The 23,510-nt window shown below is 49.4% G+C and overlaps 1 protein-coding gene across 9 annotated transcripts in view; it reads left to right on the forward strand.

The window, feature by feature from the left end:
* Positions 1-23,510, forward strand: part of EXD3 (exonuclease 3'-5' domain containing 3) — a 261,724-nt gene that overhangs the window by 155,275 nt on the left and 82,939 nt on the right. Inside the window, exon 21 of one of the 9 annotated variants that reach the window (XM_062011579.1) lies at positions 14,777-15,334. The exons of 7 other annotated variants lie outside the window; for them this stretch is intronic. In XM_062011579.1, coding sequence (XP_061867563.1) covers positions 14,777-14,815 — 39 coding nt within the window. In that variant the 3' untranslated portion in view covers positions 14,816-15,334. Of the gene's footprint in view, positions 1-9,931; positions 11,469-14,776; positions 15,335-23,510 lie in introns of those variants that run through there. One more of the 9 variants, XM_062011578.1, reaches the window with a different exon arrangement.

Below are 23,510 nucleotides of genomic sequence, written 5' to 3' on the forward strand. Positions count from 1 at the left end.
CACAGTAAGACATGGGCCATCTCATAGCACAGGTGGTATCGTGGCAATGTTCTCCCAGTTCCTGTGGAGAAGCCTGCACAGGATCTTGTCCTGTCGTTGCAGATGCTGTTAAATCCTGCTGCATCCTTCCTGGGGAATGAGCAGTTCTGCAGCCATCCAAGACTTGCAGTGCTGACCTGGGCAGTGGTTAACGCTGGCAGCAGCCCCTTGTTCCTTCAGAGGAATGTGTGATCTCCAGGCATTTTTGAAGCTTTCATTTGAGTCAGCATTATACACTGAGCTGCACATACTTGGCTTCCTTGTAGAATTTGCCAGATCTGTAATTGCTCAACAGCATTTATCTGAAGACCTTTAGGCATTAAACTGTGTAACTTCCTATTGGCGTTAAATAAGCTCTATCTGTAATTCCCAGCATTAGTTGCAGGGATGACGCCCTATGCCAAAACCATCCATCTCTGGACCCCTGTGGGGTACAATAAGTGATTTCCATCTTCATCTACTGCTGCAAAGGCATTTTCAGCTAAGGCTGAAGACTGTAAGCAACATCTGTAGGGTTTGGGCTTTCCAGGACCACTTTGTCCCCATCAGGTGGAAGTGATCTAAATTACCTGTGGTAAGAAGAGACCATTATGGTTTTGTGTAAACCCTTTCATCCCAGGATCACACAGTGTTTCAGAAACAGAGACAGCCAAAGCAGTATCCTGGTGAGGACAGAAACAGAAATCTTGTAAAGGAGTTTCTCAGTTCATAGTTTGTGTCAGTCCTGAAGAGGATGATATTGTGCAGGTGTCTGGATGAAATGCACCTAGATGATGTGCTGTAAGCCCAAGGGAGGGTTTTGCTGAGCTGGGCACGGGTGCTGGCTTTGATGAATCAGTCATTTGTAAGAGGCTTGGGGTAAATTTTTCTTCCTCTTCCCCTGAGAAGACAATAGAAATCCCTATTCCTAGGTTTTTATAGGAAGGTTTTTATAGTGAGCTTATCTGAGAGTGTGGTAAACCTGGAACAAAGTCTCCCAACGGCACAAAGTATTTCTTGCAGAGGGCAGCCCAGTACCCTCTGGCTTCCTGACAGCAGCAGTGAGAGCTCAGAGGCAGAACTGACAGCGTAGGAGGTTTGGCAGAGGTGGAAAACGGAACTTTTGGGGCACTCTTCTTGTGAGTCATTGTGTTTTCTCTGGACAAGTGGATTTAAATGAATTACCTGTCATAATTCAAGATACACAGAGCTGATGATCCTTTCATTCCGAGACACGCTGAGGGAAGATGCAGGTGAAAGCTTGTTTTTCTCTCATCCCCAGTAACTGCTCCATTCCCACCTCCACCTTGGTTTTTCTCTCAGTGGTTTCTGGGGGAGCTGCTCCCACTGGGGCATTTTAGTGAAGTAGGAGCATATCATGTTTCAGGTGAGCATAGACAGTTTTCTTAACGGCCCCTTAAAATGTGTCTTGCAGCCAGGAGAGTGGCCCAGCACCCCTTGTCCCCTTCTCACTTGTCCGTCTGCAGCTTGTGCCTGGGGAGGGGCCACATTGGGAGCCAGGCATTGGGGCTGAACTGGATGCTCCTCTTTGCAGCTGGGTTGGTGCTCTGTAGTCATGAGGGACCCCAGAAGCAAGTTGCATCTCGGATACTGATGGCATGGGCTGCTTGACCCTTAGCAGCCTGAGCCTGAGACATGGCAACAAGTCCTGCAGAGGTGTGGGCAGACCGTGGATCTCTGCAGCTGTTAGGGTTTTAATTTGACAATCTGATTTCATTAGACTTTAAAGAAGGAGAGATCACTGAGCTGGTGATGCAGAAAGGGATGAGCTGGTGGTTGGAGAGAAGGAAGTTGGTGACAGAGGAGTCAGAGGAGGAACATGGCTCCCTACAAACGAGGTCATGTGAATGGCTGTTTGGTGACAGGATGGAGTGATCGATGTGCAAGAATAATAGGTCGCTGGGGAGTCAGCCTGAAAGCTGAAGCCTCTCAGAATGTGTGGGACACTGTGGAACAGAAAGTTAAAAAGACATCAAGTAGAGGCAGGCAGCTCTGACTAGCATCCTTCCCTTAGCTGGCTTTTGCACACTCCAGTTTCTGACTGCATAAATGAGCTGGGCACTAAAAAGCTGATCATGCTTCCTTCTGTGCAGACACTGGCCTGTGCCTTCAGTCCTGCGAGTCCATGCACCCTGGGGCAGGGACCAGCCCTGAGGAGCCCTCGCTGGGGCTGCCGGCTGCGCTCGGGCTGTTGCTCCCCTCAGCGGGGCCTTCCCTGGATCTGCAGCATTTACTGGCATTTACTGGAGGGCTCGGATTACCCCAGTGAAAATAATCGGTTATGCAAAGTTACGCTGTTTAGATTGGGTTTCTCCTGTGTGGCCAGTGAGGTGTGAAAGTCAATCTGCTCCACAAACCCTGAGGGCACTTTCTCTGTGCTGACTCAATATGATAGCTTCGGGGGTTTGACTGCTGGGGGAGGAAAAGCTGGTCCTGGGTCTGGTTCAAAGGGACAAACCACAGGTGGTGATGGTGGGACTGGGCTCCTGAGCAATACACCGGTCTCGAATCCCTCCAGAGATGAGCAAGCTCCAGCCTGGTGAAGCAAAGGGGTGGCAAGAGGAGGACTTGTTGGGATTGCAGAGCCCTTCAGGGCTTGCTGGCTGCTCATTGATGTTTATAGGCACTGGAGGATCCCAAGGTAATCGGCATGAGCGATGGCCCATGAGCTGCTGTCTTGGCCAGGTAGTGCAAACCCATGGAGTGGGAGCAGTGCAGAAAAGCAGCACATGAATATTTAAATCAGCATCAGTTTATGCCACGGCTGATCTGTGACTTACCGCTGTAACATTCATATGCAGCTTCAGTGCCAAAAACAATGCTGGGCTGCTTTCTTACTTCTTAATGAAAAATACCTCTTTAGGGTTTCTTTGAAGTCCCCACCCCTGAAAATCCCTCTTATATTGTCATCATTGTTACTGTTAACAGCCCCTGCCAGTATGGGAGCCTTTCCTGACAGATAGCTCTGCAGGGGCTTTGTCCAGCGCTCCAATTCAGCGCCACACTATAGACAGTTTTAAATGGCTAATGACGGGCCTCCCAGGGGATTTCTGCCAAGCCTCAAAGACCTCCCAGGTTTAGAAGTGGCAGGGTGTCCTTTTCCTGGGGCCAGCCTCAGGAGGAATGCACACAGTCAGATTCTCCTACCTAAGCTGCATCAGCCTAGTTATTTTTTCAGTTGCAAAGACTCATCCATGCGTATGTGGCTGGTTGCTTAGCAGAAAAGAGATAGCTGTGTCAGGAGTGGACAGGGATTAAACAGAGGAAGAAGGTTAGGTGGAAAGTATCCCACTAGTTGGAGGCATTACTGCATTTTAACATTGAAAATATCCTTTCTGAAAGTCGCAGAGAAGTATAAAAGGCTTTGAAAAGTTTAAGCCAGGATCTGTATCAGAGGTAGGACAAGATCCATTCTTGCCCTGTGTGCAGTGATATTTATGGGAATGGGGTCTAAATGAGCTGAGCTACGTGCCATTTTCAGAGGAGAGGCAGAAAAACACTTGAGGATCACTGAGGGTCTGTTGGAAAGGGGCCTGGGGCACTTCTGCCATGATTTCACTGGAGTTTGAAGGCAGTGAAGGCGGCTGGTGCTGGCAGATGAAGCTGAGCCTCTCCTCTCGCCTCTTCCCTACCCCAGTGCCTCTCTAAGCCCTCCTTGTTCCAATGCAAGTGCTTGTTTAACTGCAGGATTGCTGGATCAGGGAACTGATCCCGGTTGAAACAGCCCTGTCAAAACCAGATGGTTAATTTTAACCCAGCTCAGTTCCCCAGTCTGGTTCACTCTGCAGCTGCCCAGATGTGTGTCCGTGCAGGAGGGGGCTGTGTCAGCACAGGCTTACACCAGCCAAAGCCCCTGCAAGCCCACAGCTGAAAGAGCTCAGCCCTTGTCCAAGTAAAGAGAACTTGCCTGGTGCTGCTCAGTGTGCCAGGGAGGACGACCTGTCCTCTGTGGCTCAAGAGATGAAGCCTCAGCCTGTCTCAGCCCTACTCCGTTAATATCCCTTAATTTTAGACCCTTCTGGCAGTTAAAAATCTGATTTGATTCAAATTTGATGTTCAGCTTTATAAATGAAGTGCACAGCCAGGTTGGCCCTTATTCTGGGTAGAGGGGAGCTGTCCTGTTGGAGCAGCTCAGGGCTGAACCCCGGCTGTCACGGCCGCCTGCAGCTCGCTGCCTCCCTCAGTTTATTCATAGTGAAAAGAGTCTTCTCAGGGATGAGCAAATGAATTTCCCAGAGAATGCCTAACAATTGGTTCATTGCTTGTACTATCAAATGCAGCTAAATCTTCCTGCTAAAGGAATCAAAGAGAATATGTCCTGTTGTGTATTAAAATTAGGTCCTTTTTTTCCTGGAGAGGAAAGCTGCCGTCTCTCACAGCGATGCTGTGCCTTTAACGGGGCTGCTGTTGTACAGAGAAGTTGAAGCTTCATTTAGCCTGAATGAAAAACTTGATGCACGTTGCTGGAAAGAGGAAACTGGTGGTGGATGATTTACTTGGAATGCCCTCCAGCAACTGGGTTATAAATGAAGAGGGGAAACACTAAGAGCACTGAGATCTGAACGGGAGGAAATGCACGAAGCCTTGAAGTGACCTTATGTAAATTCCTAATGATGAGACTTAATTGAACTCATTTTTCCAGGGGTTATAAAGATCAAAATAACAACAGCCTTGAAATGCAAAGGTCCCTAGATAATGCATATGAATGTATGGTTGCATATAGCTGACAACTGCCCCGGGTTTGTGACACCAGCCTGGTCACCAACTGGATATTGGGCCCAGTCTTGCTCTGGAGCTGAGATGCCCAGGGGCTCCAAACGAGGCAAAGGGCTGCTGGAGGTGCAAAAGCAATGCCTTGCCTCCAAGCCCTGCCTTTCATCCCTGTCTGGAGCCACCTCTGCCTAAAGGCTCGTTTTAGACTCAGTGTTTCCATGCTGGGTCCCAGGATGTGTGACATGCCCCGGGATGCCAGCGGCGTGTGGCTCACAAACCCAGCCCGTGCTCTCAGCCTGGCTGGTGGGGTGAGTGCCCGCTGCACAGACACCCACATGGCAACAACCCCCCAGGGGCAGCCCGGCTGTGCCCTTCTCACCGAGGCTGGCTCCTGCCCTGAGCTGCTGTGGGCATGTGTTCAGTGTGACAGCGTCAGAAACTGACATGGACACTGTCAAGACCAAATTCCCAGGCTGTTCCTGGAGCTTGGGATTTTTTCCCTCTGTGCTTGCATTCAGCTTTAGGATTCATTTTGCATTTGTGGTATTGGTCTGGAGAGGAAAGGCAAGTGGTAACTGCTGTGAAAAATCCTTGTCACCAATTCTGGTGCAGAAATTCCCTGGGCTGGTGTTTTCCAATGGCTTGCAGATTTAGGTACCCACACGCACTGGTTGTGTGTGAAACAGCAACTGCCAGAGATACCAGATTAATTGATTTATTTAGATTCATAAACAGCAGTAGAGAGCAGGAGGCTCTGACCCAGTGAGAAGCTGTGGATATGGCTGTGAACAGGAGGCTAATGAAGATGAAAAACCTCCCCTGTCCAGAGTAATCCAAACACAGTCTTACATATGAGTCTGTTGGCCCAAGTGCAGCTGTTTGTCTTTTCAGTAATCTGAAGCCAGAGCAGTACCCTGAGAAGCAAAGGGGACAGTGACTGTGTGTACGTAGCGAGGTCAGTCGTGCTGCTGCCTGCAGCGAGCAGCTTCCCTTGGCAGGGAGAGCTGGGTGGCATGGCCGTGGCAGCCCTGGGGACGGGCTCCCGCGGGCACAGCCCCGGCTCCATCCGACCTGCAGACAGCAAGAAACTCGACCCTTGGAGGGAAGCTGGAAAATCTTCTCTGTATTTAAAGTTCCCATGGCTGCAGTTTGAATTTGGCACACAGTTGGCCAGGGGGGTTATCTGAGGTCATGTACTCAAATAGTTGTAGATAAAACAAGGGCCTGTTTGGATTGGAAATCTCCAGAGGGCTTTTCCTTTGCGCGGGTAATGATATTGCAGGAGGACATGAGCCAAAATAAAGCCTCTGCTCCATGTGCAGTAGCTCAGTAAAAGAAAATGAGCAATGGAAAAAAAAGGCAAAAAAGAAAAGGCTGTTTTTATTACGTTATTTTCTCAACTTGCCGTTGAGATGGAGGAATTGCAGCCAAGGAGAGGGATCCTGCAGCCAGGCACCATCCCAGCCGGGCTCCCCCGGTGCCAGCACCGTCCTGCTGCGCTCACCTGCACACAGGCCCCCACAGAGCCAGCAGCCAGGGTAGCTGTGTTGCTGCCAGCCCCCTCCAGCCTTGTAGCTCTTGCTCCTCTGCCTGAAGAGATGTGTTTCCAAAAATCCCTACCAGTTGGGGCAGTTCTAAAGGGGAGAAGTTAATGGTTTTTGGAAGTTAAAGAGGGAATAAGATTCTGTCGGGCTCTTTCGCAGGCCCTTGGGCTTTTATGGGAAACTATTTACTTGCTGCTTAATGGAAGACTGCAGAGCAGAGCACATTTGGACCAGAAATGTGATTCAGTACTTTTCCAAGCTGCCATTAGAGCAATGCTTATAGCAGCAGCTTGCTTCCTTGCCTTGCTTGCTGCCTGCCACAAGGGTCTTTCACAGCCTGTTGTAATGAAAATAACTGAAATGCAAAGTGACAAAGATGGGAAGAAAATTAGACCTTTGGGGCGTTTCTGTCTTCCTGTGGTGCCCTCAGATACTGTGGTGGGAGATGCTGCTGTAAAAGCACCACCCAACAGGTAGTGAGAAAGTGAAGATGAGACAGGAAGGAGGAGGAAATGCAGGAGGAAAAGAGTTCACCACACCTCACATTATGCTGTGGCTCAGGGCACCAGGCATCCCCAAACAGGATTTTTCTCTTGGTGCTGTGAGGTCCTGCCCTGCTCAGAGTGGCTGCAGGGGCTGTGCAGTGCCACCAGCCAGGCTGCTGTGTGTCAGGGAGCTGCTGTGTGTCTCTGTCTTGCTCAGTCACCACTGCTCATGCTCTCAGCTACCAGAGAGGGAGATGAGGAATCCCCCTGCCTGCACTCAAAATCCCATGGGTGTGCATTTGGGCAAGCTCTGCTGAGCTGCCATAGCCCAGAGGTGCATTTCAGGTGGTGTTACAACAGGTGGGACGTTGGCAATGCCAACTCCAAGCTCTGAGCAGGAGCTGGCTGTTCCCCAGTGGGGAGCTGCTGTTGGAGCAGAGAGCACGTCCCACGGCGTGCAGGGTCACCCAGGCACGGCATGGACCTGCTGCCTCTCCATCAGGCTTTCCCCTGAGAGCGAGGAACATACAAACCTCTTACTAATATGAATTTCATGTCTGTGTTGGTTATCTGAAGACAGCTTGCAGCTTTGTTGTGCTTGTTTATTGTGTTGGCTTTAAGCTTGCTTGCTGAGGAACTCCAGACGTGGCTGTGGACATGGGGAGCCCGACTCCCACCACGTTCAGGGAGATTCCTGTATCTCCTCTGGGCTGCTGAGAAGAATTCAGCCTCAGTCAACAAATCTATATCTGTGTCTTCATTAGACTTCACTCAAGGTGCTCACTGGAGACTTTGGGAGTTTGAAAGGTTGAATTCATCCATCAGTTTATTTCTGTCTCCTGTCTGAAAGGGAACAACTGATGAATGGAGGTTTCTGGCACAGATTCTGAAGTTTACATCTTCACAGTTCAGTTTCTGCTAGTATATGCTTTGAATGCACAGTCACATTCTTTCTGTGAAGCCGATCTGTTAGTAGGGAAGGAGTCATAAGAAGGTCACATATTCATCAGGAGTCATTTTTAGAGAGGGAATGAAGCAGCGTGCAAGTCTCCTTGGAGCACTGGCCCCACAGTTCTCCTTACAGAGAGTATTTTAATAATGGGAACACTGTAGTTTTTCAGCTCATGGAGATGTACAGTGTTCACAAAAAGCTTTAGTTGCCATCAGTGCTACCAAGGGGTTTTCTCTCTCTGTGCATCCTGTGGTTCTACATTAAGCATGTTACAGCCTTTCTGTACCTTGTACACAGGATGTTTCTTAATGTGCAGATGGTGTGCTTTTAGTACTTACCAATGACAAATTGCTCATCAGCTACTTCAGGTCTATAGTGATCCATCTAAAGCACTTTTGAGCTGCTGAGCTCTTTCTGAGCCTGCGTAGACATACTGGGAAAAAACAGCCTGTCCTGACCAGAGAAAGGAAAACCAGGAGGGCTTGGCACCTGTGGAGATCCATATGATGGCATATGGACCTCTGTAAAAGTGACATTTTCTGCCAAGAAGGTCTGAGTGCAAACTGCTTTGGGTGATGGTTCCAGAGGAGATTCACTGTGAGAGTGAGGGAGCCCTGGCCCAGGCTGCCCAGGGAGGGTGTGGAGGCTCCTTCTCTGGAGTTTCCAAACCCTCCTGGGCACATTCCTGTGTGACCTGATCTAGGTGGGACCTGCTTCTGCAGGGGGGATGGACTAGATGATCTCTAAAGGTCCCTTCCAACCCCTACCATTCTGTTTCTGGGAGCTGTGGCTGTACTGGCCTTGAGAGCAGGATCACTCTCCCCAGTGCCAGCTGGAGGGGGACAGAGGTGACAGCTGTGTGACAGGCAGCAGCCTTCCAGCCCCAAGACAGTCAGGACAAGTCAAGTTGAATTTTACTCTTTCTTTTTGGTTGGAATATAAACTATCCACCTACTTTTGTGTTGTGTTAACACTTTGTGTCGTGTGCCAGCACTGCCTTTGGTCTCAGAGCAGAAGCTCTGCTCCTGGATTTGCTGTGTAGTCACTCTGCAGCCCGTGGCTCCCACCCCTCTTGGGCAGCAATCCATTTCACAGAACCTCATCTGAATTCAGCAGGTTTGTTACTCTGGCTCCAGAGAAACTCAGGACTCAACAGAAACACCAAAGCACTGCAGAACACTGGCACTGGCAGAGCACTGGCCAGCCCAGGAGGACGAGGGACACGTTTGTCACCTGCAGGGTCTGTAGGATTTAACCCAACACACACATCTGGCAGTTTTATGGTGGTGACATTTTGCAGGATTTTTTTCCCCAGAGGTAGAGTAAAATTAATCAGAAACACTTTGGAACAACAACTGTTGTGCAGGGATTGCAGCATGAGCACGGGAGGAGGCCTGTCATCGTGGCAGCCTCACAGCTAATTTGCTGAGACATTCAACTGCCTTTAACTCTCCACTAGAGAATTTTTGCCTTTCTGGTTGGGGGTCACTTTTGCTAATTTGGCATCTTAGAGCCATTTACATTTCTCTTTCAGCACAAACACTTATCCTCTCTAATAATGAGAACGCTCCTGTGCTTGGTTTTTGGGGGTGGTGGTGAAAGTAGTTCAAATCTGAAGAGAGGCAGCTGTTCTCCTTGGCTCACCAGAGTGTTTCAGGCATTTGTTGAGCCTACAGAGGAAACACATTCTTAAAGTCTGTGTCAGGAAACCAGCTTCGAAGGCAGAAAAGTCGTGTGAATTTGCAGTGTTCCTGTAAAACCTGTAATTTGTTACAGCACCAAGGGTGCTGCAGTTCCTTTGTGGTGTGTGCTAGTGAAGCCCTCACGGGATTTACACCACAGCACGTTTGGCAGATTTGAATCTAACGTTACTGAGTGGAATCCGAAGTTGCTGTGTGGGAAGGTAGAGCTGGGACGTGTGCTCATTAGTGCGTAGACATAAAAACTCCTGACACGGGTTCAGGCCCATGTGTTTGAGTGTCAGCTGGCCAAGAAATGAGCTTTTGTCAGTGCTAAGGCCGTTCCTAAATAATTTGACATGAAATGCCTGAAGCAAGCCTGAGATCCTCCCCTGTCCTCCATGTCCCAGAAGAAGAACAGAGAGACAGTTGTGCCTCAGCTGCTCAACACTGGTGAGACTGAAGGCTCTGGAGAGGTCATTTACCAGTGAGATCAGAAGGATGTTTTATTTGTTGCAGAACACAGAAATGCCAAGACATTCTGGAAGAGGACAGTGGTACATGTGAGAGACTGTGAAGTCAGTGAGAGCTCTTGCCCAAGCAAAATGCAGCGACCGCAGCAGAAGTGTCGGAGAACTGGACCCTGGTGACCCAACCTCTCCCTGAGGAGTCCTGGAGGGATCACAGCCCTCAGGGTGGATGGACAGGAAAAGGAACAGGGGATTCCTGTTAGAAAAGGAGGTGGTGGGACTGATCTGGACAATTGAGTAGCCTTTGCAGATTCCTCCTCCTGTACCAGAAAGCCTTGATTTAGGTTTAAAGTCACAAACTTTAATTCAAATCAGTCCTTCAAGCCTAGGTGATGTTTATCCAAAGCATAAAGGTGCAAAGCAGCTGCTTCCTAGGAGCAGGACACCTCTGAAAGGGAGATTAGTTGTGTGTTGCTTGCTCTAACAACAATCATTAAAGGTTTCTTAGCAAGCTTGTTCCCCTATTAGAGATTTGAGCCTCTGCTTTGAAGTTCCATCTCCAGCTGGAACCTTTGGGCCAAAAGCATTTCTTTCCCTGAATATTTGATACCAATGCTTTGGTACAAATCTCTAATTTGTGTGCAGCTCCTGCTTTGGGACTCGTCTGTCTCAGCAGAAGACAGCCAGGGACACACTGGGTTTACTGAATGAGGGAAAAATCCACGTTGTCCTGGAAAGATACCTTGGGACCTCAAAATCCTGCCTTGGGATAACGTGTCATGACAGCTGGTTTAGGAGGTGGAAGCATTTTGTTTCTCTCCCCTTTCTTCTGTGTGAATATAGAAGCTTTTAGCTCTCCTCCATACCAGTGATGGATCACTAAGAAATGCAGAGCATAATCCTTTGTCTTGTTGGAACTAGGGAATGTTTTAGATCAAAGGTTGAAAGACAACCTCTGTGTTTAGGTTTGGTGGCTCCAAGTCTGGGTGCAGATGCAGATGTGCCCATGCAGAGCAGCTCTGCACACATGTGCTGTGATGGGGTTTTGACTCTGTGCTTGGAGCAGTGGTGTGAGTACATTTGTCTCTTCTTCTCTGGACATTGCAGTCCTCAGGGGAAATGAGCAGCCCACAGACAAGACCTGCACAGCTCCCATGTGCCAGTCCCCACAGAAGGGTGGTGGCCATGGGCCATGCAGTCAAGTGCACACCTGGACTCTGGACTTCCCTCCTCAGTGCTGGAAGTGCACAAACACCATTCATGTGTGACCCTGAACCCAAACGTGCTCTGCTGCCATCACTGAGGTATCCCAACTGTGCCTGGCAGGCTGGGATGGATACTGGATGGCTGTGTCTTACTTGGAAGGCCGCATGGTAAAGGCTTTCAGAAAGCATTTCCATGGAGGAAAGTCCCGTCTCATGGTCTCTCCCCCACCCCCAGTCACAAGCATCTTTGTGTAGCCCTTCCCTGCCGCTGTTTTCCCATGGCAAGAAGTGCCTAGTTCAGAAAGCATCAGCCCCAAGCCCTTTGATCTTTTCTTTCTCAAGAGAAAAAAAGATTAAAAAGAGACAAGAAGTTAAGGATTTGTGAGGGGGAACGGAACATGAATAGCAAATTCTGCTGCGGAGGTCACCTCCCCCCAGCTTTCTTCCTGTGTGATCAGGAGGAGGGAAGGGTGCGAGGGGTCTGTTGGGGGAACCCAGGGGGGAGGGGAGTAAATTGGGGGCAGAGGAGTGGGGGTGGAGGGGCGAAGCCCTTCAAAAGGAACAATGCTTGCAAGCTCCTGCATTGTTAGGCGGCCCTTTACAGAGAGTGCCATGAATACCGGTTATAAATTCTTTGGCCATTGAGAGAGCTCTCCAAACCTGACTCCATCCTGCACTAAACCAGGCCTGAGCCCTATCAGTTGCATAGCAATGAATTCATTTACATCTGGATAGTTAATCTCCAATTCACTTGACAGTTTATCTCACCCTCGGAAGAGGAGCAGTGCCTGCTGTATTGTGTGCAGGCCAGTGGATCATCAGCTAGGCTGGCACCTCTGTTTTGTGTGAAGCAAAGATAAGAAGGATGGGTGTTAATATCAAGCTTATGAAACACTGAGTTATTACCCCCAGCTGCTTGATTCTGCAGTACTTTCACTTGACACCCTCCCTATCTTTACCCTTTGCCTCTTCAATGTGGAAATGCAGTGTCCCTCCCTGGGTTGCTGTCCCAGTACAACTCAAGTGCTGCTTTTCTAATGTGAGCAGTGTCAGCTGAACGACTGATACAATGCAGAACTCTTTAGTTTGTTCTCGTTTACCGAGGTCTCCTAATTCTGCATGGGCTTTTACCACTGGACATTTTGCACAGATCCCTCAAGGAGGAAGCACTGGTCTTGTTCCAGCATGGCTGAGCAGAGCATCTCCTGGGGAAGTGCCAAGGACAGTGCCCTTGCAGCTGTGTCACAGGGAGCTGTGAGAAGCCTGTGATGTCCCACGGGGACAAGAGAGACATCATTCATCCCAAACTCCAGCAAGAGGAGGCAAACCTACTTGAGAGCCAAGGCTTTTGAGTAGCACTGATTTGACCCATTCTGACAGGAGAAATAACTACAGTAACACACATCTGAATGGGCAGCGATGTGGGGAGGGAACTCATTGCTTCTGGGCTCTGTGGGCATGCAGAGGTGAGAAGATGGCCAGGTTTGACAGATCAACTGACCTCCTGTTCGTGTTAGGGAAGTGCATTAGGAAAAGGGACCTCAGGGGTCAGAGGGCAAAGTCAAGCGTGAGAATTCCTTGATTTATTCGTATTTTTAAGTCTCCAACTTTAATTTCCTGCAGTCAGTATTTGTATGTATTTGATGTGGTTTGGACATGATCTGCTGAAAGGCCACTCATTAAAATATCCCTCTGCTTTTATCTAGAGTGACTGCAAATCTTTAACCAGTCCTTTTGTTTCCTCTAACACACAGTGCACTTAGTTCTGCTCTGGTCACGAGAATTATGTCTGAAAGGCTGTCTGAAAGGTTTAGTGTGGTTAACACTAAACAGTGATAAATAGTGAGGTAAAGGAAAAACTGATGTGAAGTCAAAACTAGTAAGTTGAAGCAGGAAAGCAGCTTTGGCTCTTTCTTGAAGTACTAAAGAGTCTTTCATTTGTCTGCAACCAGGAAAGTCAGAAGTGTTTCTTTTTCTGCTGAAAGCTCAAACTGCCTGAGTCACAGCAGTCTGGCAGCTGAAACTCGAAGTGGAGCTCCAGCCCTGCAGAGGCTGGTAACAGCCCTGTATGTGCCAGGCAATTCCTGCTCCTCTCTCCCTCTCACTTCACTGCTCCTTGGTAGGGCCTGTAGCATTGAAGGTCATAGGAGCTCTTGGGTGAAGAGCAGCTTTAGACTGTGCCAGCAGCATGTCCCAAACAGGAGTGTGACTCCTTCTTGTGACTTCTGCCTGGAATTGGTTTAATATTGGGAGATTTGGCTCAGCAATGTGGCCATCACTGTTGCTGATCTTCCTTCAGCATGAGCCACCAGTCTATCTGGATAGACCCTCATCTACCCAGACTAGTTGGGCATATCTGAGTCATTCTTCCTTCATTCACATGTGGTTCTTTGGGAGCCAGTGAGCAGACAGTAAACCAGCAAGTCACACCTGCAAAGTCTTTGCCTGTGAAATGTAATGGGGTCAATACTGAGTCCCCAAGGAACACTGCTGGTGTGACAGAATAACATGGTGAGGGCAGAACAAGCACAGGGCAAAAGGCAGATGCCTACCCCACAGAATTTATTCTGTAAGTATAAAGATGGGGACAGAAGGGAGAGCATGAGGAGACAGGTCTGGTCAGTGAGCTGCAAAGATGGGGAGAACATACAAATACTTCTCTGACAGTAAGAGGCAGTTGGATGTTTTGAGTGTGAATGGACCAGAAGTGAAACCAGCCCCTCAACACTGCATGAGAAGTGATGGGTGTGAAGGAGGGGAGGCTGAGGTTGGAGCTGAGACAGAACTGTTTCCCTGAGAGGGGTGTCAGCCCTGTGCCAGGCTGCCCAGGGAGCTGGGGCAGTGCCCAGCCCTGCAGGGATCCCAAAGCCATGGAGCTGAGGTGCTGAGGCCGTGGGTCAGTGCTGGGCTGGGCAGGGTGAGGGCAGGGCTGGGACTGCAGCAGCTTCAGGGGCTTTTCCAAACAAAACAAAATGATTCTATGGACACAAGAGGCCAGAGAAGCAGCTGATAGTGGGTTTGAAAGTGAGAGGAAAAGCAGGAACAGAGCACAGAGGGGCATGTGTCAGGGGTGTGAGTGGAGAGTGGTCGCTTGCAGAAGTGCTTCAGTGAATGTGAGTGAGACAAAGTGGCATTTGCTGAGTCTGGGGGTGCTGCAGGAGCTGGGAGGGGGTGGTGAAAGCCTCATGGGGCCTCCTGCCAGAGTTCTTGTTTGATTTTATTTATTATTTATGTGTTTCTAGTTTTTTTGCCAATGCAATCTTCAAATTCCATCGACTCCTCAGTTTTCTTTCCTCGGGGTGTTGCTGTGAAACATGGCAGGTCCAGGACACTGAAGCTTGTTTCTAGCATCAGCTTCCAGAGATTCAATCACAATACAGGACAGGCTGCTGCCTGTGGGAACAAAGCAGAGGGCCTGTGTCCATCAGCAGGGTAATTCCTCATCCCTGGGAGGAAAGTCATTTCCATTCGGTGCCATGGTCATTATAGGAGTGTAACAGTGGCTTAGAAGCATTTGTGAGTGTGAGTGTTGGTACTCTGCAGACTTCCTTCAGAACAGAAACCTCCCCAGGTCTATCTCCTCACCCATGGAGAGGGCAGAGGCTTCACAGGTTTAAGCTCTTGCTATTAGCAGCTATTGGCATGTCTCTTTTTTCTGCTTCATGTGACATCAGCTGTTTTATCTCCAGGTGGGAAGAGTTTGGGACTGGCTGGTTACTGGGGAATGACACACTGAGAAGCAATATGATTAATCACTGGAACAACTGAGGTACCAACGTGGTGCATCCTCTGACCCTTGGGGTTGTAGCCCAGGATTTAATGTCACTTCAGTGGGTGATGGTTGAACAGGGATTTCTCCAAGCAAGATTATGTTACTAACCTCAAAATGTTTTGGGAGATTTGTTTGGTAAATACATTAATGACTGTGGAAAGCAACATCCTGTTTCAAAGCACAAAAATGACTGTTTTCTCCTACAGAAATGAGGCAGGGTTGTGGTTTTCATGTTACCTTTTTGTGCTCAAGTGGAAGAGTGAGGGAGGAATGGAATTAATCCTGCTCTGCCTTCACAACTTCATGTCTTCAGTGTTCCAACCCCTTTTCATTGTCTCTTAGTGTAGGAGCAAATTGCTTTTTCTTGTGTTGGTGTCTAGTGACCCACAGCCATCTCTCCACATGAAAGATGTCTTCTATCTCCCTTATCTGGTCTGTGGTTTTTGTTTTTCAAACAGCCCCACACAACGTGATTTCATTTCACTCCTGTGTGCGCCTTCAAATAAAAATACATTATAATAAACAGCATTCATATAAATATTATGGTTCAGATTTAAACTAAACAGAATTAGGATGCTCAGAGCTGTGTTTTCCACAGAAGCTTACTGAATCCTCTTTCTGCCTCATTTTGTGGCAGCCTGTGGAGCAGGACACGGGGCAGGTTTGTGGTTGGGATGGGACAGGGTGTGACTGTGCTCAGCACGTTTGGCCTTTGCTCCTTTGACAATTTAGTTGTAACCTCTCCCTGGCTTGGCTGTTTGTGTTTAAGTTTCTTGCATTATTTTCTTTTCTATTTAAAAAAACAGTTCTTTTCTTGCTTCCTTGGCTGCATCAGAGCTTGTGCACAGGCTCAGGCAGCACCAGGGAGTTGGTTCTCAACACAATGAGTTGACCTGTCACCATTTGTAAAGGGCTACCAAGATGCTGAGGGCACTGGAGCATCTCTCTGAGAAGGAAAAGCTGTGAGACCTGGGGCTGTTCAGCTTGGAAAACAGAAGGCTGAGGGGAGACCTTATCAATGCTGATCAACCCTAAAGGATGGATGTTGAGAGCAGGGGGCCAGTCTGTTCTGTGGTACCCAGTGACAGGACAAGGGGCAATGGGCACAGACTGGAATATGGGAAGTGCCACTGGCACAGGAGGAGAAACTTGTTTGGTGCTGAGGTGAGGGAGCCCTGGCTCAGGCTGCCCAGGGAGGGTGTGGAGGCTCCTTGTCAGGAGGTTCCCAAACCCACCTGGACATATTCCTGTGCCCCCTGATTGAGAGGAACCTGCTTTAGCAGAGGATTGGGCTGGAGCAGCTCTGCAGGGCGCTTCCCACCCCCACCATGCTGGGATTTTGTCTTGTGCAGGACTCACAGTGCCCAGCCCGTTCAGGTCGTGTTGGTTTCAGAGGCAGGTTTAGAGTTTACACTTGCACCCAGGATACAGCTGGAAAATGTCTTGATTAGCTGATGACTTTCACATTTTCATGCTCAGCTCCCTGGAACGAGCCCCGTGGGCCTGCATGAAACCTGTGTGTTTGGGTGGGTGTTTGTCAGTGTCTGGGTGCAGGAATTCCTGCTGGATTCACTCCTGGAAAACCTTGGGCTGTGCTGGATTGTGCTGCTGGGCTGCAGGGCAGAAGTTCTGTCTTCTGACACCTCCCTCACAGGGACAGCAACTTTCTGTGAATATCTGTTATCTTCCATGACGAAAGCCAGATGAATAATTGCTGCTACTTATGCTATTGAACTTTCCTAAGGAAATTCTCCACTGGGTTAAGAACAAGCATGACAAATCTCAACCCAAAGGAATGGAGGAGGGGAGTGGTAACTTATAAGCCATGAAAAACAAGAGCTGGAATGGAAAATAGCTTCACACCATAACACTTGGCACTCACCCCTCCATGCTTCAACCTGCCTGGTCGGTGCAGCCAAGAGAAAACGGGGAGCAAGTTTATGCTGGTAATTACCCCTCAGCTGGTGCCTGACACAGCCTGCTGCACTCTGCCTGTCAGCAGCTTCGGCCAGCACTGTCACAAAGCATCTTCTTGCTCTGGGCAGAGGACACCCAGCCCCAGGGGTCTGTGGGAATGAACCACTCAGGTATCTTTGGGGAGCACTGGAGGCCAAGGCAAGCAGAGGGCAGTGCTTCACTCAAGGGGCTTCAGACCCTGCCAAGGTTGAGTGGGGGCTGCTCTTTGGTGGCTCTCCTTGTTTTGGGGGACTCCTCTTGTTTTCAGAGAGCTGCAGACATAAAGGGGAGAACTGCTGGGGCACTGAGGGTGCAGACAGAGCCCTCACTGTTCATGGAGCATCCTGGGAATGGGTCCCCAGCGCAGCTGAGGGGGTCTAGGTCTGCCTTGTAGGTGGCAGTGGAAGGAGATGAAGATACAGGATCATAGAATTGTTTTGTTTGGAAAACCCCTGGAAGCTGTTGCAGTGCCAGCCCTGCCCTCTCCCTGCCCAGCCCAGCACTGACCCACGGCCTCAGCACCTCAGCTCCACGGCTTTGGGGTCCCTCCAGGGCTGGGCACTGCCCCAGCTCCCTGGGCAGCCTGGCACAGGGGCTGACACCCCTCTCAGGGAAACAGTTCTGCCTCAGCTCCAACCTCAGCCTCCCCTGGGGCAACTTGAGGCTGTTTCATCATGTCCCATCATTCATTACTGGGGAGCAGAGACCAACCCCCAGCTCCCTGCAGCCTCCTGTCAGGGAGTGTCAGAGAGTGCTGCTGTCTCCCCTCAGCCTCCTCTTCTCCAGGCTCAACACCCCCATTCCCTCAGCCCCTCCCCAGCCCCTTGTGCTCCAGCCCCTTCCCCAGCTCTGTGCCCGGCTCTGGCCACGCTGCAGCCCCTCAGTGTCCCTGTGGCAGTGAGTGAGGGGCCCAGCACTGACACAGCCCTGGAGCTGCAGCCTCCCCAGGGCCCAGCACAGGGGACAATCCCTGCCCTGCTCCTGCTGCCACCCCACTGCTGAGCCCAGCCAGGATGCCACTGGCCGTCTTGCCCCCTTGGGCACGCTGCTGGCTCCTGTTAAGCTGCTGTCAACCAACCTCCCAGATCCTTTCCCTCTGGGCAGCTTTCCAGCCCCTCTGCCCCAGACTGGGGTGTTTCCTGGGGTTGATGTGACGTGAGCTGTTGTCCCCCTCTGCCATCGCTGTGTGCTGCTTGGCCCTTTGCACTCTGCCCTGAGGGATGCAGCAGAACAAGACCCTGTTCCCAGGGCCACAAAGCATTGGCATCTCAGAGCCACCACAGGACTCTGTTCACATGTTGTGGTGGGGCAGAATTTTCCCACAAAGCCCTCAGTTTGCCCTGACCTCCCTGTGACACCGTTCCTCCCGTGTGTTTCCCCACAGACAATTCCCTGGGGTTTTGTGGGTCTCCTGGCCCTGTGTCAGGCAGAGGAAGGTGCTGTGCAGGTGCTGCTGGGCCAGGGGTTATTTGCCCATTTGCTGTGGCTGTGGGGGCAGTGCCTGTGACCTGTTCCCTGCCAATAATGGGGGCCAGAGGCAGCACTGAAACCTCGAGGGAATATATATTTTTGAAGTGTTTTCTTCTTGAACTAATGCAAAAAACAAAGAGCTTATTTCAGTGCTTATTTCAGTGCTCTCCTCTTTCAAACTGGATGGGATCCTGGATTTTTCAAAAGAAAACAAAGCATATTTCAAGTACAGCCCTTCTTTTTGTCCTTTTTTTCCCCTTCCAGTTGCTTTCTCTTTGCTGACAGAGATTTCAGAGCCCTGGGGAAGGTGCATCTGGCAGTGATGATCTCGGCTCTTGGTGAAGTCCCAGCTCTGTGTGGTGGAGCTCAGCCCTCCCTCACTGCCTCTGCTTCCCAACCAAGGGCTGAGCTGCTGGGACAGGGTCCTGGTACCACTTCCCCCAGTTAAGAATGTCACCTGGGCCAGCAGAGGAAAAAGGGCTCTGGGTTGGATGTGCAAACCTCATCTGCTGTCCCCAAATCCCATCTCCTATGGCAGGTGTTGTGTTTGGTTAAAGACTCAGACAATCCTGGAGGGTCAGGGACACCCACCTTTGCTTGTTTGTGACTAGCTGCCTGAAAGAGCTCACTTTTACACCCAGAGAAGTCGAGGCAGTGGCATAATCTGTCTTGTGGTCTGTGGGAATGTTGATGGCAAAGCCTCAGTTTCCAGAGACAGAGCTCCAGGACACACCAGCCAAAGGAGTGATGTGTTTGAGCCCTGTCCTGGAGTTAGTGTGACATTAACTGCTAGGCAAGAAGCTTGACAACCAGCAGAAGCCAGAACCTTAACAGTGCCCTCCTGTGCCTTATCAGGGGAAAATAAATCTTGACTGATTAGTTTTTACAAATGAGAATTCTCAGCAAATAAATGAGCTGCCTGCACGGTGATAATAGGCTGTTTGGATAGCGAGTCTGCGGAGTGTGGATGCGGCTGGAAGTCATCAAAACTGTCTTATCCTCTGGAGCCTCCTGTGCTGAACTTGTATGTACAATATCAGACAGAAAAAGACATTTTTCCAATGGATATTTTCTGGTAAATTTTTGTGGCCAAGCAGCAGTGTAGTTGGGGCTGCCTGCAGGGCTGGGGTAGCTTTGCTAGCTGCAGAGACCTGACCTCCCTCTCTACATCCCTTTCTTACTATTATGCATTTGCTTGAGTTTAAATCTGTGTGCTGAGGGTTGATGGACCCTGAACATCTCATGAAAGATTGACCTGCTGGACCACTGGTGAGAACAAGCTTATGGCAAGAGGTCAGCACACTGCTTCTGCCCCCGTCCCTTCTCCTGGCTGCTGTGGTGAGCAAGAGGAACACAACTGGGAAGGATGCAAGCCCTTGCACCAAGCAAAGTGGCTCACAGTATGTCTTGCTGTGATTTAGGAGCATTGTCAGCTTTATCTACCCTTTTTTTTCCTCATTTTACCAATAATCCTGACATCCAGTCACTAGTTATAAGCAGGACTAAGAACACCCTTTTGGAGGATGGTCATAAGTACTTGATGGTAGTTCACCACATCATTCTGCCTCTATCCTTCCTTTCCTGCAATCTCATCCATAAAGATCCTTTTGTATGGTTTCTGCTGAAAGTCAGCACTGGATAATTGGCCAATATCCTGCCTGCTGGCAGTTTTGAGGGTTCATTGTCCTCGTGCTCATCTCCCTCGTGTGTCAAGATGGTCTCTGCTGATGCAGGGTGGTGGCTGTGGGTCAGTCAGGAAAATAGCTGTGCAGAAGGCAGAGCTTGGAGTGTGGTGTGCTGGAGGCCCTGCCTTGTCATACCCTTGTGCTCTGCTGAAGGATGCTGAGACCATACTTCAGGGGAAGCATTAGGAAAAAATCTGAAGGTGATTGAGGTCCAATGTTAGGTAACTGTGGAAAAAAATGCAAGTTGAACTTGCAGCCCAGTCTCTCAGTTGTGTGTATGTGAGATCTCTTGGCATCTCACATCTCTCTCAAAAGCTGGTGGTTTTACATTTATAACAGGGTATTTTTGATGCTGGAAACCTTAAAACTGTTCTGACATGAACCTAAGCTATTCTACTGTCTTAAAAATGAAGTCTTAAAGGAGAACTGAAAGATAATGGACTATGCTTCAATTTCAATACAGCAGAGCTCTTGAACATGTCCATGAAAAGAAGGGAAACACACCTGGAAGTGGATCCAAAACTGGAGCTTTTCAGAGGCACTACCCTGGTTACTCCTCTCTGGAGCTAACCCCCAGAGAAATCAGCTTTGCATGCAAAGCCATCATCATCCAGCTGCAGAACCCAGCTGAAATGGAAACTCAGTGTTCACGGGCGATTTGCATCTGTATCTGTGTCTGATTAGCTGGAGCTGCACAGCAGCAGTCAGCTCTGTTACCAGTTCTCCCCTCCTTACCTTGTGTTGCCAGTTCTCCCCTCCTTACCTTGTGTTGCCAGATCTCCCCTCCTTACCTTGCCCCACGTTATGTTCATTTGCACAGTTCTGTCTTTGGCTTGAGCCCATCATGGTTCCCATGGTGATTCAGCATCAGGCACAGTCTGAGCCTGGCTTCAGGGGTCTCCAGACAGCAGAATGATAGAAAAGGTGACCAAGGTTTGTGATTCCTGTGACAGTCACCGTGCAGACAACAGTGAGACAGCTCACCTGGAGTGGGGAGGATGAACTCGGGCCTGGAGGTGATCGTGAGCCCGGGCTTCCCATAATGGGATTTTCACGATGATTTGCTTCCCCTGTCATGTTGTTTCAAATTCCTCACAAGCCATACTTTTCACAGTCTGGATTTTCTCTCATGAATTTCTCAAGGGGCTATCTGGAAGGGAAACTATTTCTCACCATAACAAACAACCAAAGCCTTCATCGTTAAAAAATAAAGCGCCAACATGGCCTTACAATGGACCCTTTGTCAAGTCACATCTGTTACAATCACCAGAAATTATAAGCCTTTACTTTTGAAAGTCATTTTCTTTTATCAAAATAGGAAAGAGGACTGCAAAACATTCAGGGAAAAATCTTCATGAAAGCTAAGGCATGTGACAGCAGTGCTGTGTTTTACACAGGGAAATGGAATTGCCTGGATGCACAGATACGGGACTCGGGCTCTTCTGGCTGAAGGGACAGATGACTCCACAGCACAGGTCACTGCTGGGCTAGTGTAAAAAAAACCTGGCCTGCTGGACAGCAAAGCTCTCATTTCACAGCCAGTACAGATTGCCTTGGGTTTAGCCCTGTAGTTTAGAATCTGTTTCCCAGAAGCTGTCTGGCAGTAACTGCCAAAATGCAGAGCGAGAGGATTCAGGTGGGGAATGGTGTAAAATCTGATGTAAGGTGTGTTGGATCCTTTGAATTAAATAATCCACAGCCATTTGCCCCCAAGCAGTGCAAGTGGCTGCAGACACAGAGGAAGCTCCAAGTGCTGCCATCCCTGCGCTGGTGCACAGTCACACAGAGCTCTCACACAGGTTGTGCTGGCGCTGCAGCAGGAGCAGCTGCCCAGAAACCTGCTGCCTAAGGCCCTGCTCTGGCTCTTTCCAGTGATGCTTCTGTCCCTCCCCAGTGCAAACCAGCTTTCTGTGGGCACAAAGCTGGTAACTGCTATGGCAGCCACACCACGTCCCACCACCATCCTTGGCACTGGCCCAGGCCAAGCTTCTGGTTTGGAAAGCCCAAAGTTTCCTCTGAAACAAGGGCAAGATTTTGCAAGGCAGTGAGCTTTAGGACAGTGGATGTAAGGCAGCTCCCACTGCATTGTAAAGCTTTCCTGGGTGCTTTTGAAAATCCAGAACATTTGGGCTGAATTCATTGGGTGTGAATTCCAGTAGGTCTCTGAACCAGGGCTGGGGGGAAAGCCCAGAAGCACGGAGGTTTGGGGGATGCAGGTGAGCTTGGTGTGAGCCACAGTGCTTAGGAATATGAGCTGCCTAGGTCTGAGTTCTTATAATAGAAGTCTTTTGTGAAAAAATCATGCCCTCTGCCTTGGGTCCCAGCAGTCCTGCTGCTCACCATAGCAGGGCAAGGAACAAACCCAGTTTTCCCTTGAGGCAGTTGAAATACAAACTGTGCTCGTCCTGCTCCACCAACAGCTCTTAAACCACTTTTACTGCATCCCCATGGAAAGTTTCAGCAGCAGTGACTGAAACATCCCCAGGCTTGTGTCAGATGTAAAGCTAGAAACGAGCTCAGGACTGAAGATGCTGTGTTCATGGTGGACGTTTTCTCTAGATGAATGAGACAGATTTGTCGTGATGGAACAGAAAGTCCTTCATATCCTTTTCAGGGGCACTGTCAATGGAGATGAATTACAGATCATTCCTGTGCATCAACAAAGGGAATGGTTGTAGCAGTTCCTCTAATTACATATAATTGGTTTTGAAATGAAATGATCTGGGATTGCTGTGAGTGACTCTGGGAAGGATTTTACTGGCCAAGAGGGAAGAGCGGCCCGTTGGAATGAGGTAGATGCATGGAAGTAATTATGGCAACAGTTAGCTGTGAGAGCTGTGATACAAAGATAAATTAGAGCAGTTTAGGTCAATGTGTGCAGAGTTTCCCAGCTGACTCCTGCACTGCAGGTACTGTGTGCTGGCAGGGAAAAGGCTAAAGAGCACGTAGTGAGGGAAGGCTGGAGAACATCAGTCCTTCCTTCTGGTGTTGAGTGAGACAAAATAGAGGTGCTGCTTGCCTGTCCTATCCCCAAGCATTGAGTTCTGTCTCTCAGAAACACTCTCTGGACTGCAGTTGTGCCAAACATGCAGCTGTCTGGGTGAGGATGTACAAACAAGGTGTGCCTGGTTCCTGCCTGGTTCCTGCGTGGAGGAGTTACCAGAACAAGTGCAAACACGCACCAGGAATTCCAACATGAACAGACAGCCAGATTAGCAAAGAACTTCTGACTGCAGAGACCTGATTGGAGCTACAAGTCGTGGCATCTGTACATGTAAACGATGTGCCACTGCACACGAATTGTGAAACCCTGTTTCTAAGGAATGTTGGTATTTCTATGTATTAGACCACAAAGCTTATCGAGATCCCCTTTCTAACCATAGTGATGAGATCACTGGAAAAAGAGTTACCCACTGTTCATCACCCTTCCTCATTTTGAACACCCACGTGTAAAACATCACACAGTGCTTGGTTCAGAGCTTGGATATCGAGTGAAAACAAGATCCAGAAGTGTAGAGGACAAAAGGAGACAACTCACAA

This window comes from Colius striatus, chromosome 19 (genome assembly GCF_028858725.1).
Source record: "Colius striatus isolate bColStr4 chromosome 19, bColStr4.1.hap1, whole genome shotgun sequence".
In the NCBI taxonomy this organism is placed as follows: Eukaryota; Metazoa; Chordata; class Aves; order Coliiformes; family Coliidae; genus Colius; species Colius striatus.